Genomic DNA, 16248 nt, shown 5'->3' with positions numbered 1-16248 from the left:
CTAAATGGCTGTTATAAAGTTTCATATTATTATAAATAACAAAATTATTTACCATTTGAGGAGTTAATTGCAAATTCCACACTGACACCTGCCATTTGGCTTCCTTCCTGTCGATAAGCCCAGGGACCCAGAACAAGCAGCTGCCTGCCTGCGGGGCCTGTCACTTCTGGGAATCTCTGACTATGATTAAGAGACTGGTATTCGGGTTGAGATGGAGCTAGGGCTAGGAGTAAAGCTCAGTATCTCTTGCTCCCTGCATAAGTTATCTGCTTTTTGAACGAGCTGAAAACACAGAAAAAATTTCTGGTTCTGGTATCTCATGATCCTATGATATAAACCAAAGAGGGCCTTGGAAGCATATTCTGCCATAATCATCATCGGTTTTTCTGTGGATTTTGGTCTGATGGATGTCAACAAAACAATTTATCTGCTTTATTATTACTACTATATATTTTTTGAGACAGAGTCTAGCTTTGTCGCCCAGACGAGTGCAGTGGCGCGATCTCAGCTCACCGCAACCTCCACCTCCCAGGTTCAAGTGATTCTCCTGCCTCAGCCTCCCAAGTAGCTGGGATTACAGGCGCCCACCATCACACTCAGCTACTTTTGTATTTTTAGTAGAGACAGGGTTTCACTGTGTTGGCCTCGAACTCCTGACCTTGTGATCCGCCCACCTAGGTTTCCCAAAGTGCTGGGAGTGTGAGTCACTGCACCTGGCCTATTATTATTATTATTATTATTTTCTGAGAGTCTTACTCTGTCACCCAGGCTGGAGTGCAGTGGCTTGATCTCCACTCGCTGCAACCTCCACCTCCTGGGTTCAAGCAATTCTCATGCCTCTGCCTTCCAAGAAGCTGGGATTACAGGTGCCCACAACCACCATGCCCAGCTATTTTTATACTTTTAGTAGAGACTAAGTTTCATCATGTTGCCAAGGCTGGTCTCGAACTCCTGGCCTCAAGCAATCTGCCCGCCTCGGCCTCCCAAAGTGCTGAGATTACAGGTATGGGCAACCGCACCTGGCCACAATTTCCCTGCTTTCTCTCTACGACATTTATGCACAGATGAAACTACTACTGGTGGGTCATGGACTTCAAGGAGAGGGACCCAGAGACACAGCCAGCAGAAGCCCTTGGGTCGGTGTCAGCATGGGGGCGTCAGGGGTGGGTGCTCACCAGATCAGGTCCGTGAAGCGCCTGTGCAGGTGCATGGAGGAGGAGGAGCTGCTGAGCACAGACAGGATGCACTCCAGGTAGAGAAGCTGCAGCTGCTGGCTGTCACTGTGGAAGAGCAGAACCGACACAAATGCAGACAAAAGACAAGACAAAATTAAAGAGGTAATGTGTGGAAACATGCTCGGAAAAATGGCAGGCGTTACCAAAGTGCTAGTTTTTGGGGAAGGTTAGCATTACGGGTTGAACTCTGTCTCTCTCCCCAAATTCACAGGTTGGAGTCCTAATCTCCAGCACCTCTGAATGTGACTTTGTCTGGAGATAGGTCCTTACAGAGGTGATCAAGTTAGACTCAGTTCACTGGGGGGATGCTAATCCAACATGACTCTGTCCTTAAGGAAATGGAAATTTGGACACAGAGACATTCATTGAGGGAAGACAGTGTGAAGAGACACAGGGAAAAGACAGCCATCTACAAGGTGAGGAGAGAAGCCTGACGAGATCCTTCTCTTTCCGTCCTCAGGAGGAACCAACCCCACTGAAGCCTTGATCTTGAACTTACAGGCTCCAGAACCGTAATACAATAAATTACTGTTTAAGGTACTCAGTTTATGGCACTTTGTTACAGCAACCTCAGCAAAATAATACAGTTGGGTGAAATTTTTTTTTTTTTTTTAAACTAATAAACTTTACTTTTTAGAGCACTTGGAGATTTACAAAAAACTGACCATGAAACACAGTTACCATATTGAACTATTATTAAACCTTACATTGGTATAGTACATTTGCCACAATTAATAAAAAATTGATATATTAACTAAAGTCCATAGTTTACGGCAGAAATGCTAATTTTTATATTATCTAAACCTTTCAAGAGACCGTTTACCACATTATCTTTTCATTGGTGAACACTTTATGAACTTGCATTAGACTTTTCTTCCTTATTGAGGAAATGTGATTTTTCTGTGGAGAAATTATTTTGTGTCCAAGTTATTATTATGGGGTTTCTCATAGAGGAACAGAGCCAGATGAAGAAAACAGACAACTTTATGGGGAACACATTCCTAATATCCAGATTAACTTCTCTGCCCAGCCTACCAGAAAGTATTAAAATCCAGGTAGGTGACAAGAGTGACAGATAGGGCTAAGGAAGAATTTAATTTTCAGGGACATGTTTATTGCAAACACATAATAAATCCTTTCTTAGAGAGTTCACTCAGTAATGTGGAATGGGAATACTCAGAAAAAGGAAAAACTTGCTTATAAAAATAATTTTTGGTTGTGTCTCTTTCACCTAATTTAAAATAAATAAATGTCCAAAGGAAGTCAGGAAGTCTAGTGTCTTTAACAGTTCAAATAAGTCCCGGGAGAAGGGGGTGGAAGCAACAGAAAGGCTCATGACAGGCCAACTAGAAACTTGAAGAGAGAGGAAGGAAGCAAAGTTAAGTTAACAGTAGACAGTGCCAGGGTCAGAGGTTACATCCACACAACTGCCAAATTGAGAAAGACGGTGCAATTGTAAGACACAGGATAGTAAGATGGATGGAGTCCTTTATTTATGTGCCATTAAATACCCCAACATTGATATTATGCCCTAAAGCCTTTTGTGGCCTCTTCACTAAAAATACTGTTTTTATTTTCTTTTAAGGTTTATAGAACTAAACAAAAACAAAGACAAGAGACAGAGATAGTCTGTAGCCCTTTATAGAAAAAGTTTCCTGACCCATATTCTAAAATCTCCCTTGTCTAAAGAGAGCTGTATAATGATTAAATAATGTTATTATTCTGTAGAAGGGAAAGTCACTTATATTTGGATATACTCTGTCTACCACACCCTTTGAGAGTAGAAGAAGAAATGGAGAAAGGCTGAGTCTCCACAAAAATTATTCCTATTTGCCAAGAGGAAGGTGATGGATGGAGGAAGAGTAAGAAATCATGAGCCATTCTTGGGCCAGGTAAGGACCTCACATTTCTAGGCTTCTAGTCCTACAAGCTTCCCTACGCTTTTGACCATGACATAGCTCTTGACATGAAACAGGAGGTTTCTTCACTCTTATGGGACTGGACAGACATATAAGCCAGTAGATAAAGCATGGGTGGGAAGGGCTGTGAACACAAGGTTCTGTGAGACCATATGGCAGGAGTACCCTCTTAGAAAGAATGTCCACAGGACATGCTGTCTTAGTAGATTCTCAAGTTCAAGTAGGAGACTGTGGCATGGTGAGGCAGAGGAAGAGGTGTCACAAAATGTGGGGGTGGAGGAGGAAGGGATCTGGGCTGAGAGGTTGTGGCTAAAGCACAGGGTGTGAGGATGGTATCAGCCTGAGAGGTGGACAGAGGCCCAATCAGGAAGGGTCCTGTAGGCCATGCTAAGATGTCTGGACTTTATTTGGAGGTATAAGAGTGACATGACCAGATCTGTATTTCAGAATGTTCAATTTGTTTGCTTTACGAGGAAAAGAGTGGACAGGACAAATCAGAGGGCCATGGTATCAATTGTAAGCCATATTTAAAAAATCACTTCTGGAAGGATGGCCTTCACTGTAGTCTCAGTTAATCATTCTGACCAATCACTTGACCTGTTATTAAGAAGAAGAATTATTAAATGCTCCAATTCAAAAATTTCTCTTTTTCTTTCAAACTGTCAGTCTAGCATCACAAAACGAAAACAACTATAGACAGGAAAGACTCTCAATTTCTGAAATCATTGGAAATAAGTCCATAGAAAAGCTATGAGTCATTAAGCTATTGGCAAAGTGTGCCATGGTGAATTCTTCAACCCCGAGATTATCAGACTCACTGACAGGGAACGCATTGCCAAGGTAACTGGCCTGAGAGTCTCCTTGGAGACTGAACGCAGCAGCTTTTGCGTGGGTTGCAGCAGTCTGGAAAACAGGTGATCATGGCCGTGCATGAGTCACACCATTAAAGGAGCTGTTTAAAACGTAAGCACCTTCCACTAGATACACACGCGCACGCACACATTGCGTATGCATATGACAGCCGGCCCTACACAAACAAGTAGAATGCACAAGGCAAAAAGTAGCCTAGAAACCAGCCAACTCCTTCAAAACACACAGGGAAAAACCTGTCCACTTAGGAGGGCTGTAAGTAACTTTCCTTGGTCTTTTGTCTGAGCATTTCATGGTTGACAGGCTGAGTATCTGCTAGTTTCGTTCTCTGCTCATCACTGAACTTCTTCCCAGGTGCACGATCTGTGGAGAACAGCGCTCAGGCGTGGACCCACGGGCCGTGAAGGCGAAGCAGCCACATCTCCTGGCAAGGCTATTGGGAGGGCAACCTAGCACGTTTTGTATCTCTGGAGTTCTTAGGGTTTTGTTTTGAACCATTTTGACTTTGCTTCCCTTAGAAATAGATTTGAATTTAGTTAAAGGAGAGAAGAAATTTAGTCATTGTGTAAGGAGAGAAATGGAATTAACACAGACAGTGGGAATGCTTTGGTAGGCCCCAGCGATTCCAAGTCTGCGTTGGTATAGGTTTCACTCTAACATTCTGTTCTAGGAGGAGAGGGAAGCAGGGAAAGAGTGATGGGAAACAGGCAGAGAATAAGTATCTTTCTAAGCCCAATTATCCTTCCTGAAATTCTTGGATTTAAAAAGCATCATGTAACTCAACTTGCCTAACATAGGATTCTATTAATACCACATTGCCAAGGCATGCGAGGGAGTGTTCTGCATTCCTGAATACATTTTCTGAATCCTCCCAAGAGACAAAGCATATCATGAACACACACCCCTACAGAGCTAAAGCCCTAAGAGGCACTGATTTTGGAAATGGCTGTTGAGGTTAGTAAATACTGATTCTAGTGTAATTTCAGAGGAATAACCTATTCAGAGGATAGAAGAGGCATCAAGTTTAGCTAATAGAAATGAAGGAATTAAGTTAGTAAAATCAGAAGCAATGGTACACAAGTGAAAACTTAGCAAGGAGAATGAACAGAAGCACCAGAGTGAGAGTAGCCGGGGCACAGGACTATCTTACCAGGTGGACATAAAGGTCTTCCCTTACAGCTACGCTAAGCATCCTGTGCCCCCAGCATCTTTAGCAAAACGTCCCCATCTTAGGGTAATGGAGTCATGATGGCAAATACTGAAATCAAACAAAGCAATCAATTTCTAGAGGCAGAACTATGACCAGGGGAATTGTACTGGAAAATCAAGCAAGACTGAGAATCCTATAAAATCATTAAGCTCTAAAATAACATGCCTAAAGCCATCTTCGATCCAATGTACAATGAGAAATCCTAGAAAAATGTGCACGTGAATTATTTTCTCCATTTAAAACCTATTCTCAAATTCCTGACATCAAGTGATCCATCTGCCTGGGCCTCCCAAAGTGCTGGGATTACAGGTGTGAGCCACCAAGAGACCAGCCTACCCAACATGGTGAAACCCCATCTCTATCAAAAATATAAAAAATTATCTGAGTGTGGTGACACATGCCTGCAGTCCCAGCTACTCAAGAGGCTGAGGCAGGAGAATTGTTTGAACCCGGGAGGCAGAAGTTGCAGTGAGCCCAGATTACGCCTCTGCACTCCAGCCTGGGCGACAGGGTAAGGCTGTCTCAAAAAAACAAAAACAAAATACCTATTCTTAAGCCATGTGGTTAAGAAATGCTTTGTTTTTCAGTGACTGATTGAAATCTACAACCTTTATTTTCTAATATGTATGTGTGAGCACTTTCAGTGTGTGTTTGTGCAATGCATTTTCCTAACAATCTACAGTCAAATTTCTGATGTACACAGCCCAGTGTTCTTAACTGTATGATGACTAGAATTAGCAGCAACTATTCTAAAAGCAAACAAACCAGTTTAAAGCAAATGTATATCAAATATTTACTACATGCTAGACACTGCACAATCAAAAATAATTCTACTTACAGCAGTACTTCCTAGATTTCAAAACTGAGTGTTTGTAATAATTACATTATAGGCATAACCTTAGATACCCGCAGGTAAACCAGGTCATATGGTTGCCCTACAGATGAGAGGGATTCCTGGAGCTGATGGGGATTTCTGGGTGGCTGGAGCCATCCAGGTTTAAAGAACCATGAACTTGAACCCCAGAATGCCAGGCACTCACTGAACCTAGCCTAAGACTTTTCTGACTAATGAACAATGGTATGTTTTAAGCCTATCCATGTTGGGCCTACAGACTCATTTTGCCTTATCCTGCTGGCTAGGGACTTATTTATGTATTTATTTCTTTATTTCGGAGTTTTGCTCTTGTTGCCTAGGCTGGAGTGCAACGGCACGGTCTCAGCTCACTGCAACCTCTGCCTCCCTGGTTCAAGCGATTCTCCTGCCTCAGCGTCCCTAGTAGCTGGGATTACAGGCACCCGCCACCACGCCTGGTTAATTTTTTGTATTTTTAGTAGAGCTGGGGTTTCACCATGTTGGCCAGGCTGGTCTCAAACTCCTGACCTCTTAGTTAGGTTTTAATTACTAACTGGCATAACTACCATGAGCCTCTCCCACGTTTCTGGCACTTAAAAACTCCAGATTTTTCCCTTAGAAAACAACTCAGATAAAAAGTTTAGCTAATTAGTTTTCCCTTGCTTATGAAGTAACAAATACAGTCTTCATAGTTTTTGTGGTTCTGGTGGTCTTCGTGCTATTCCCTGCCAATGCTAGCACCTGGGGGTGGAGCAGGGGTCAGGGAGAAGTACCCCCGACAGCTGGCAGTACCTGGTTGCCACCAGCGAGGCTGCGGTGTCCCCTGGTGAACACAAACAAGTTCACCTGTTAACATCAGATGAGGACTCACCATGAATGCGCTGGAACAGGATGAAAGCCAATCAACGGCCACGCCTGAACAGAGGTCTTCTTTTTTAAAAGGGCTCCGTATGACCACAAAAATGAACCAATGTCCCTCTCCCCTATGACTGACTCCCACTTCTTCTTCTATGACAACTCTAGCTCCCATCTGTTGGTCCTGCCTGCTAGAAAAAATTAAGATGCCCAGTGCTAGAATTGCGCCTACTTTCTGACAGCACCCAATCTTTGAACAGAACGCTCAATTTTTAACCCATTCTAAGTCACCTAACTCATGCTAAAATCCCATAACAACCCCTCCTAACACCCTTTTACTGTCCTGTGGTTTCCCATGGTGGACAGGCTCCCTCATTTAAGAAATTACTAAAATGAATCCTGTTAACTTCAGGTGTTCCTGGAGCTCTGTGGCTGATGGGCATTGGCAGTCTTTTAAGAGTATTTTCTCATTCAATCTTACAAAAATATCAATGTGTTTTGTATTACTGATATTCTATACAATATTATAGTAATTACCATAAGAAATAGTCTATTAATTATTTTATAGGATATACAAACTTAGGGTGGTTCAGATCTTTGTCCAAAGTCACACGCCAGTAAGGGACAACGTGTGGGTTTTAACCCAGGTAATCCAACAAAGATAACGTAGTTGAGCCAATAGTGATTCAACATCACTCTTGATTGTGTCTTAGGAGAAAATATGCCAATAGAAACATATTCCAACTCTGCTATACCAGCTGTCTGTGTTATGATGGAGGGAACTGGATGGGGAGGGGGAGGACTTAGCACTAGAAGAGATCAGACCTCTGGTCACTGATGGGTAGAGTGAACACATGACCTAAACCAGAACACCTTTGAGAGTGAAGGAGGGTAATTATAATTATTACACAATAGGTATAATCTGGGACTGTCCCAAGCAAAGCAGGTGGCATGGGGGCCTTACAGATGGGGTCGCTGCAGTTGGTGCTAGAGCCCTCAGTTAGGATAGTAATCTGAGTGCCAGCTCCACTGTTCCAACACTCCATGGTCAGGAAAGATGCGGACCTACACAGGGTACAGCAGGAGCTATTTACATCCATCTGCTGTGGGACTCAGCCCTCCTGAGCAGGGGGAAGCCCAGACCTGCTGCCTGCCTAGCCTGCCAGGGTCCAGGGATGGGAGAAATTTGAGGGTCGGGGGTAGAGAAAAAGTGCTATTTCTTTTTGGTTTATACTATCCATGTATTAAATAGGCCTTTTCATTTTTAAAAATAAAATTTATTTGCATATTTAAGGTTTACAACATGATGCTATAGGATTTATATATATTCTAAAATGGTTACTATAGTGAAACAAATTAACATATCCATCATCTCACATAGTTACTCATTCCCTCCCACCACCCATCCACAGCCCAGTGGCAAGAGCAGCTGTAAGCTACTCATTTAGCAAAGATCCTGAATACGATACATTATTAATAACTATAGTCCCCATGTTGTACATTTGATCTTTAGACTTATTCAACCTACACATTTGCTACTTTGAATTCTTTGGCTTATATCTCCCTATTTCCTCTCCCCGACCCCAACCCTGGTATCACTATTTTATTTTCTATTTGACCTTGAAGTGCCTCAATAAAGAGAGCTTACCTTGGTCAAAATATAGAGGTGACTTACAGGAACAACAGAAGAATTGATGAAGAAACCATTTGGCAACAACTTCTAAGAGTAATTCTAAGCTTAGCTTAAAAAATAATCCTAAATTTCTGAGAAACCAAAAGCCAAACAAATTAAAAGATGAGTTTCTGCAATATTTCCAGCAAAGTGAGACACCTCATTCTTGCCTACAACTAGACTATTTCTCCCAACTCATTCCTGCATTTAAAATTCAGCAAGTAAGTTTTCTGCATCATCAGATGTCCTAGTTACAAATGAATGATAGTTTAATGTCTTTCATAATTCAAAGGGCACTTCAGAATTGTAATGTGTTGAAGAATTTTGCAATTCATGACATATGTAGCTGGTAGAGACTTTTCATCCCATGTTGAAAGTCTGGTGTTTGATGATTTGGCTTTACTACAGGTGCACAGGTTGTCTTGTTAATGACTGCACGGAAAGATGGAGCAGCAGGCATCACCTAAGTGAACTCAGATATTAATTGATATGCAAAAACAAAAAGTAAAAGTCAGGGTAACATGCTCTTTTTAAAGCCAGTTGTGTGAGCTCATAGGCTGTAGAATGTTAGAAGAAATAGAGATAAATTACACAGTCCAACGCTGTCATTTGATAGAGGAAGAAAGGGCAGCACGGTTTGATGAGAAGAGTCACGCACCGGGACACAGCTGAGATCTGGTCGAGACAGGACCGGCTCTTACACCAACTAGCACTCAGCCCAAGATTCTTCCCACTCAGCTTCATGCTCCAGGAAGCAATTGCTCTCTGTAAGGTATTGTGTTCCCATTGTCACAGCAGAAAGTTATATACTCTAGTAATAGTATTTGGTTATTTGAATTGCACCAAATTTCAGAATATATTCCTTAGTAAATACCAGTGTTGAGTCCCTATAATCTTATAATCCATAATTTGAAGTGATGCTGTAGACAAAGGTTATTTCAGAAGGAGACCACCAGCAAAGAAAAGCGGCAATGGTTAGGGCACTTACTTTATGGCGGCTTGCAGCTTCTCACACAGGACGGTGAGTACAGAGACAACATCATCACAGAGGGACTCTACTGTTGACCCTTCAAAACAGAGGAGGTTACAGGCATGAGACATCAACAGGGGGCACGACAAGTTCCCTGAACTGTCCTTCCCATCCTCCACTTTAGATGGTTTTTGAGACTGAAAAGATGATTTTCAGATGTGGAGAAGCCCTTAGGCCACCAAAGTGATGATCACAGAAATGATAAGAATTAAGTGTAATTATTCCTTTTTTTGTTTTTTGGAGGCAGAGTCTCACTCTGTCACCCAGGCTGGAGTGCAGTGGCACCATCTTGGCTCACTACAACCTCCGCCTCCCAAGTTCAAGCAATTCTCCTGCCTCAGCCTCCCAAGTAGTTGGGATTACAGGCACCTGCCACCACACCCAGCTAATTTTTTGTACTTTTAGTCGAGACGGGTTTCACCATGTTGGCCAGACTAGTCTTGAACTCCTGACCTCAGGCGATTCACCCCCTCGGCCTCCCAAAGTGTTGGGATTACAGACATGAGCCACCGCGCATGGCCTATAATTGTTCTTTCTAAAGCAAGACACTCAAAAAGATAGTCCCGAAAGAAAATAATAGATTGTTTCTTATTATCAATAAAATTCACTCACACTTACCAAAGGGAAATTAGTAATTTCAAAAACATCATGATAGACAACAATTTTCTTAATATTTAGGCCATGTGTGTATTCCTTATTCTGACCCTTGAATTTCTGGGTCTTCTGAGCTGATTAGAATAGTATCCCAGAGAGATAAAATAAGGCAGCATGGGAAAAGATGGGCTTTGGAACTAAGAAATCAGAGAAAAATGGGGTGCAATAATTTAGCCAGATCTTTACCTACTTTATTTGTTGAGCATCTGCAGGGCACATGGTCTTTGTTGATACTGAAGCAATAGTCGATGTCAGAAAAATAAAATTTCCCTCTAAATGTGCTCTAGTTTCCAGAAACTAGAACCAAAACTCCCACAGAAGCATAGTGGGAAATTTGGAATCTGTTCAACTACATGTCAAAAACTGCTGATTGTGTGAGTTTGGGCAAACTTCAGTTTTTCTTCTGTCAAAAATGGGATAAATAATACTAATTTCACAGAATTGTCAGGCTACGTGAAACAGCAAGTGGAAGCATTTGTTACCTAAAATAAAAACCTGTAAAGGTCTTTACAAATGTGGCTCTAAGTATCTGATGAATGTATAAATGAATGATGACGGTGACGTCAAGGAAATTGGAGAGAAAATGGCAAGTGTGTAAGAAAGAAAGTAAAGTTGGAGGAAGGCAGGGAAAGAGAAATAAATGGCTGTTCCTCAGAATTAAGATCTTAAATGCAGCAATAAAGAAAAGAAATGATAAAACACAGTTTAAGATTAATAAAACCCACACAAGTAGTCCTTAAGCTCAATTTTAGATAAACGTTAAATGAGTCCCTCTGTCAATTTTTTACTGTTATATTTTTTAGAGCTATATTCTTGACCAAGAAGATGCAGACCCCCTTTTTAGTTTATAAACTCATCCCACATTAAAGTGAAGCCTTTATGAGAACACCATAGCCAAAAAGAAGAAAGAAAGATGGAACATCTTAGCGCATGTCACTGAGAGCATCCAACTGAAAAGGGCACCTTCCAGTCTGTGGCCCAAGAATGTAGCATCATGGGACTGAAACAATACACTCTAGTGATGCTTTAGAATGTGACTTAAGGCGTGTCTCTTTCTCATTTCTTTCAAATACTCTTCCTCTCCTAGTTGTGGCTGGTAAGCTGTTTCTCTCCTTTTCATTCTCTCCCTTTTTTTTCCCCTCCTCCTCACCTCCATCTCCTTCTCACTATTATTAACTGGCAAATATAATAGAAAAGCAGATTTTTCCAATATTTAAAAAAATTACTCAGTCTGAATTTCAATTTTTAAATCAGATATTATTTTTGCATACTTTCAGAAACTAGTATCAAACCTGTTTTTAAAAATTAAATTGCTGGTTAATTATATATGTGGACTTCTATATTTTTTTCTTTTCCTGTGGGTCAGAATGAAGGTTCCTTAACTTGATTTCAGCTGATCTTTAAATTGGGTTGTCTGCAAGTGGCCCTGTGAGATGACTCAACATTCTTGTCAAAAAATTGGTATTTGACAAACACAATTCTGGTGCAGTAACACTGTATGCCAATCAGGTTTCTACAATCTTCTATCCAGTTATTCTCATTTTAGCAATTAAACCTGACTTCATGGAGAATGAAGTAACTAACAAAGCCAGCCTCCAAATGAGAGGTATGTGAAGTGTTAATTTCCCTCACAGAGTTGGGTCAGGAACAGGTGTGGTTGGCATAAGTGAATGTAGGAACAGAAGAAAGACAGCAGCTGATTAAATAATGCCACCTAAGGCAAAGCCAAGCACAACCTCAAGAGAATGGTAAAACAATCCGAGAGCTCCTAGACATCTTTGTACCCCTCACGCCAAACACTCAGTAGGCATTCTCACAGCTGCTTTAAAAACTGAACTAGTACAAATCAAATGCAATACCTTGATTCCCGAATTCCTGTGGGACATCTGGGTTTTCAATTATCTAGTAAGGGAGACACACACACACAATTAGGAGATTCAGGCAAGAAAAATCCTGACTCTTTGACGCTGGGAAAATTCTAGGACACAAAATGGCTTCTGGAGTGTCCTGGGCTCAGCCACCTTGCCTGAGCACACCCCCCACCCACCAGCTCTTGAGAGCATTTCATTATTCATGGTGTTTATGAGAAAAATTATTATCTCTGGAACTGAGCTTATCAGTTCCCAAAATAATTCATTCAAGAGTGTCCACGCAAACCTGTGGACACGCCTCGTGGACACTTCCTGGAAGTTTAAACCCTTTGGTGCACTTAAACTCCCAGGATTCCAGGATGCTGGGCTGTGACCTGGGGCAATGTCTGCCTAAAGAGGTGAGTTAATTTCACACAGAGAACAACCTATTCCAAGGCTACAGCTGACACTGTGCATGGCCCCTAATAAATACAGACTCTTGGCCATAAGCAGGATTAGGTTCCTGGACTTCAATATACAGGTATAAAGATAACCACTGGTCAGAATCTCCATCTTTGTATTTGATGGAGAGCATTTTAACCATACCGAGCCAGCTGCTCTTGGCTAGGTACATCCAGAACTATGAGGGCAGAGACAGAACCGTGAGGGAAGGGAAAATAGGAAGGAAAAGACATTTACAAATAATCAGACTTACTTCCCATTGCAGGGATAACTCAGCGACTACTGAGCAGAGACTAAGAAGGTGGCACTTTATTCTCCCTACCTCTTTGCACCAAGAGATAATAAGGAGGTATTTTCATGCCAACTAATTACCGGACATGTAACTCATCCCATGGTGCTGATTTAATTTTTAAACTTGTTACAGGCACATATTTCTACCATTCTCTGTTCATTAATTTGCAAGCTCAGCTGCTTCCACAGCAACTTTTGTGAAATGTTATGTCAGTATCTACAGCTCATAATGGCTAAAGCCAAGTTGAGAACAACACTTTCTGGAGGAAACACATTTGAGTCATATTTAAGGGTAGGAGAATCCCTCCATCCTTCAGCCCCAAATATTTAAATGTAGCAACTTTACTTTTTGAAATTAGTAATTTATAATTTAACAATAGCTTAGGTTACCTAAAATAATTCAATAATAAAGCTGGATGATATGGAGGATTTGTGATGACAAAAAATCAAAATTGTCATCTGTCCTGGGGTGCAACTGGGGATAAACATTAGGTTGAAGATACACATCCTGTTAGTGATTTTGGCCTTCTACATTATCTATTTTCTTTCCACTGCGTTTAGCCTTCCTAATTTTGTGGTGGCCCACGATGTCTTTCCAGTTGATAACTGAAATGAGTGACTGAGGCAAGTATCTCAATCAATCGAAGTTTATTAAGACCACTTTTGGGCACACCTGGGAAAAATGCGAGCCGTGACTGTCTGCACCTGTGGCTGTTTTTCCTGAAGAGGCTTTCAGGAGGTTTTACATTTCAGGAGGTTTCTACATTTCCTTAGAGGAAGGAGGAAGGCATGTAGGAAGAAGGACAGGTAGGCAGTAATGCAAATCGTTACATGCTTGTGAGATTTTACTTAGTGCCCAGTAAATCTAAATTTATATAAGGTGAATGTTTGAAGAAAAAAATGGGAGTAACAGAAGAATCAATTATGCAGATATCTCTGGGTAAATAGAAGAATGATGGATCTTGTCTTTAAAGATGGGCTTGTAATCAACATTATCAGTGTGGAATCAAACAGACTTTAGTTTTAGGAGCTAGACTTAGATTGCGGATCTAAAGTTACAATAGGCATGTCCTTGTTTATGGGAGGCCAGCAAAGTTTGACTTAAGAGTGATCTGTGGGGGCAGTCATTTGGATATGCCTGAGGCCTCTTACCCTTCTGAGGTGGTCTGGCTAATGCATAACGCTAGTAGGAGCAACTTATTTGGAAGAGGGTATTACATGACTCAGCCTCCAGGCTTAACCTTCCCGTTGGCATAAAAAATTTGGGGGTCCTGAGATTTAAAAAATTTTCTTTTACACAGTGATAGGCCGTGCTAGAAAATATGCACATCTTCCCAAGGGAATGCTCAGTGTTCCCCAGGGGAATACATGACCGCTTCAGAGCAAACCACTCCATTCCTACAGATGATTCCACTTTAAGAGCTTTAAAAAAATACCTAAATTCTTATGTGACAAAACTTATGTCTCCCTCCATTGGATATCACAAATGCTTCAAATACCAGCATCCTGAGAACTATGTTTTCTGGGACATGGAATTATATCTCCAGGGACCACATGAATAATAGAAAGGAAATAACAGGAAACACCAATTTTCCACTTAATTTGAGATCTTGCCTCCGGTTGGGGTGAGTCCAGATGGTCCACGATGAGCAGGACCAGAAGGCCTTATTAGCCACATAATACCCAGGATGGAGACAGACAGCCTCTACAGTATCAACTGCACCTCCACAGCCATACCTTTGCCATTCTTATAGAAGAGCAGTATGAACTAAAAGATTGGGATATTTGACTTGAAACCTAATACTCTCCTACTATAAAAATTTTAAAATAAGATTAAATGAACTCATATAATTGAAAGCACTTTGAAATTACAAAGTTTGATTTAAATGTTTCATTTAAAATATTAAGATATTATTAATATAGTGTTTGGTCATATTGCCATTTAGCAAGGATGAAATATGAGTGTATATTATAAGATTTCTCAACATCTTAGATTTACGTCAATTAAAAACTTTTTCTCTTAATACGTTTTCTATTTATGTATTTTAATTTCTTTTAAACTAAATACTCCCATACTACCTATATCCAAAATCCTACTATAAATGAAATTGTTTTTAGCAAGGGGTAAGCTAAAGTAATAAAAATATCTCAAGTTAAAACAATTTTTAATAGAAACTGGGAATTGGATACAGCAAACAGAAAAGAAAAAAAAATCAATATTTGCTTTTTTCAGATTAGTGTTGTTTTCAACACTGGCTGCCAGAGCACATATTAAGTGAGAACTTGTACTGGCAGTCAGCTAGGAGACCAGGGGTTTACTTCTGCCTCCTTCATTGATAAGCTCATTCATTTTAGATTTCAATTTCATCTTTCTGGGCTTCACCTTCTCATCTGTAAAATAAGGAAAAAAGAATTTGCCTAGATCATCTCTAAGGTTCCCCTCAACTCCGTGATTTTCTAAAAATTGGAAAATATTGAAATTAAAAACTACAAATAGTTGAAGTTAAATGAGAAATCCTAATTTTTATAAAATTAATTTCGGAGATATCTGGGACTGTAACTGAGATTTTCTTTTTTTCTTTTTTTTTTTTTTTCCAGAGACAGAGTTTCACTCAGTCACCCAAGCTAGAGTACAGTGGTGTGATCTCAGCTCACTGCAACCTCCACCTCCTGAGTTCAAGCAATTCTCCTGCCTCAGCCTCCCAAGTAGCTGGGATTACAGGTGTGCACCACCACACCCGGCTAATTTTTTGTATTTTTAGTAGAGACAGGGTTTCACTATGTTGGCCAGGATGGTCTCAAACTCCTGACCTCAGGTGATCTGCCTGCCTCAGCCTCCCAAAGTGCTGGGATTACAGGCGTGAGCCACCACGCCCAGCTGTAACTGAGATTTTCTATTTGAACAAACAACGAATGTCATTTCAGAACACTCCTTGTAGATTTCAAAAGGATTTTAACCTAAATTATTACAGAGGCAGATTTTAAAACAACACAAAACACCAATTTTGAAGAGGAATCACTCTCTCATTAACATTCCCATAAGATAATACATACAAGGAGCCAATTACATTTACATTTTCCCCTGGAATGCTCATTTTAGACAATCTGTTCAAGTTCAGAGCAAAAAGCTCTAACGGGCTTTGATGGCAGAGAGAAGACAAGTTAGTTCAGTTTCACCCTGAAGGCCCCAGCAGGTGAGGGAGGCCTCCTGCCACCATCTTTTAGTTAACAAAGGGAAACATACCCAACCTCAAAGCATGTAATAAATTATACCCATTTTTCTTAATTTCAAATTTACTTCCAATATTTGTTAATGTATCACAATATTTCTAATGAAAATTTTCAGT

The 16248-nt window shown here is 40.7% G+C and overlaps 1 protein-coding gene across 1 annotated transcript in view; it reads right to left on the bottom strand.

The window, feature by feature from the left end:
• The window catches only part of ARFGEF3 (ARFGEF family member 3), a 193677-nt gene that overhangs the window by 91116 nt on the left and 86313 nt on the right, over window positions 1–16248 (bottom strand). Inside the window, exons 7-9 of the mRNA XM_008006875.3 lie at window positions 12158–12200; window positions 9603–9681; window positions 1176–1280 (exon numbers count right to left, since the gene is read on the bottom strand). Coding sequence (XP_008005066.3) covers window positions 1176–1280; window positions 9603–9681; window positions 12158–12200 — 227 coding nt within the window. The remainder of the gene's footprint in view (window positions 1–1175; window positions 1281–9602; window positions 9682–12157; window positions 12201–16248) is intronic.

This window comes from Chlorocebus sabaeus, chromosome 13 (genome assembly GCF_047675955.1).
Source record: "Chlorocebus sabaeus isolate Y175 chromosome 13, mChlSab1.0.hap1, whole genome shotgun sequence".
In the NCBI taxonomy this organism is placed as follows: Eukaryota; Metazoa; Chordata; class Mammalia; order Primates; family Cercopithecidae; genus Chlorocebus; species Chlorocebus sabaeus.
Note: the sequence above shows the minus strand (reverse complement) of the source record. Positions and strands in the feature narration are given on the sequence as shown.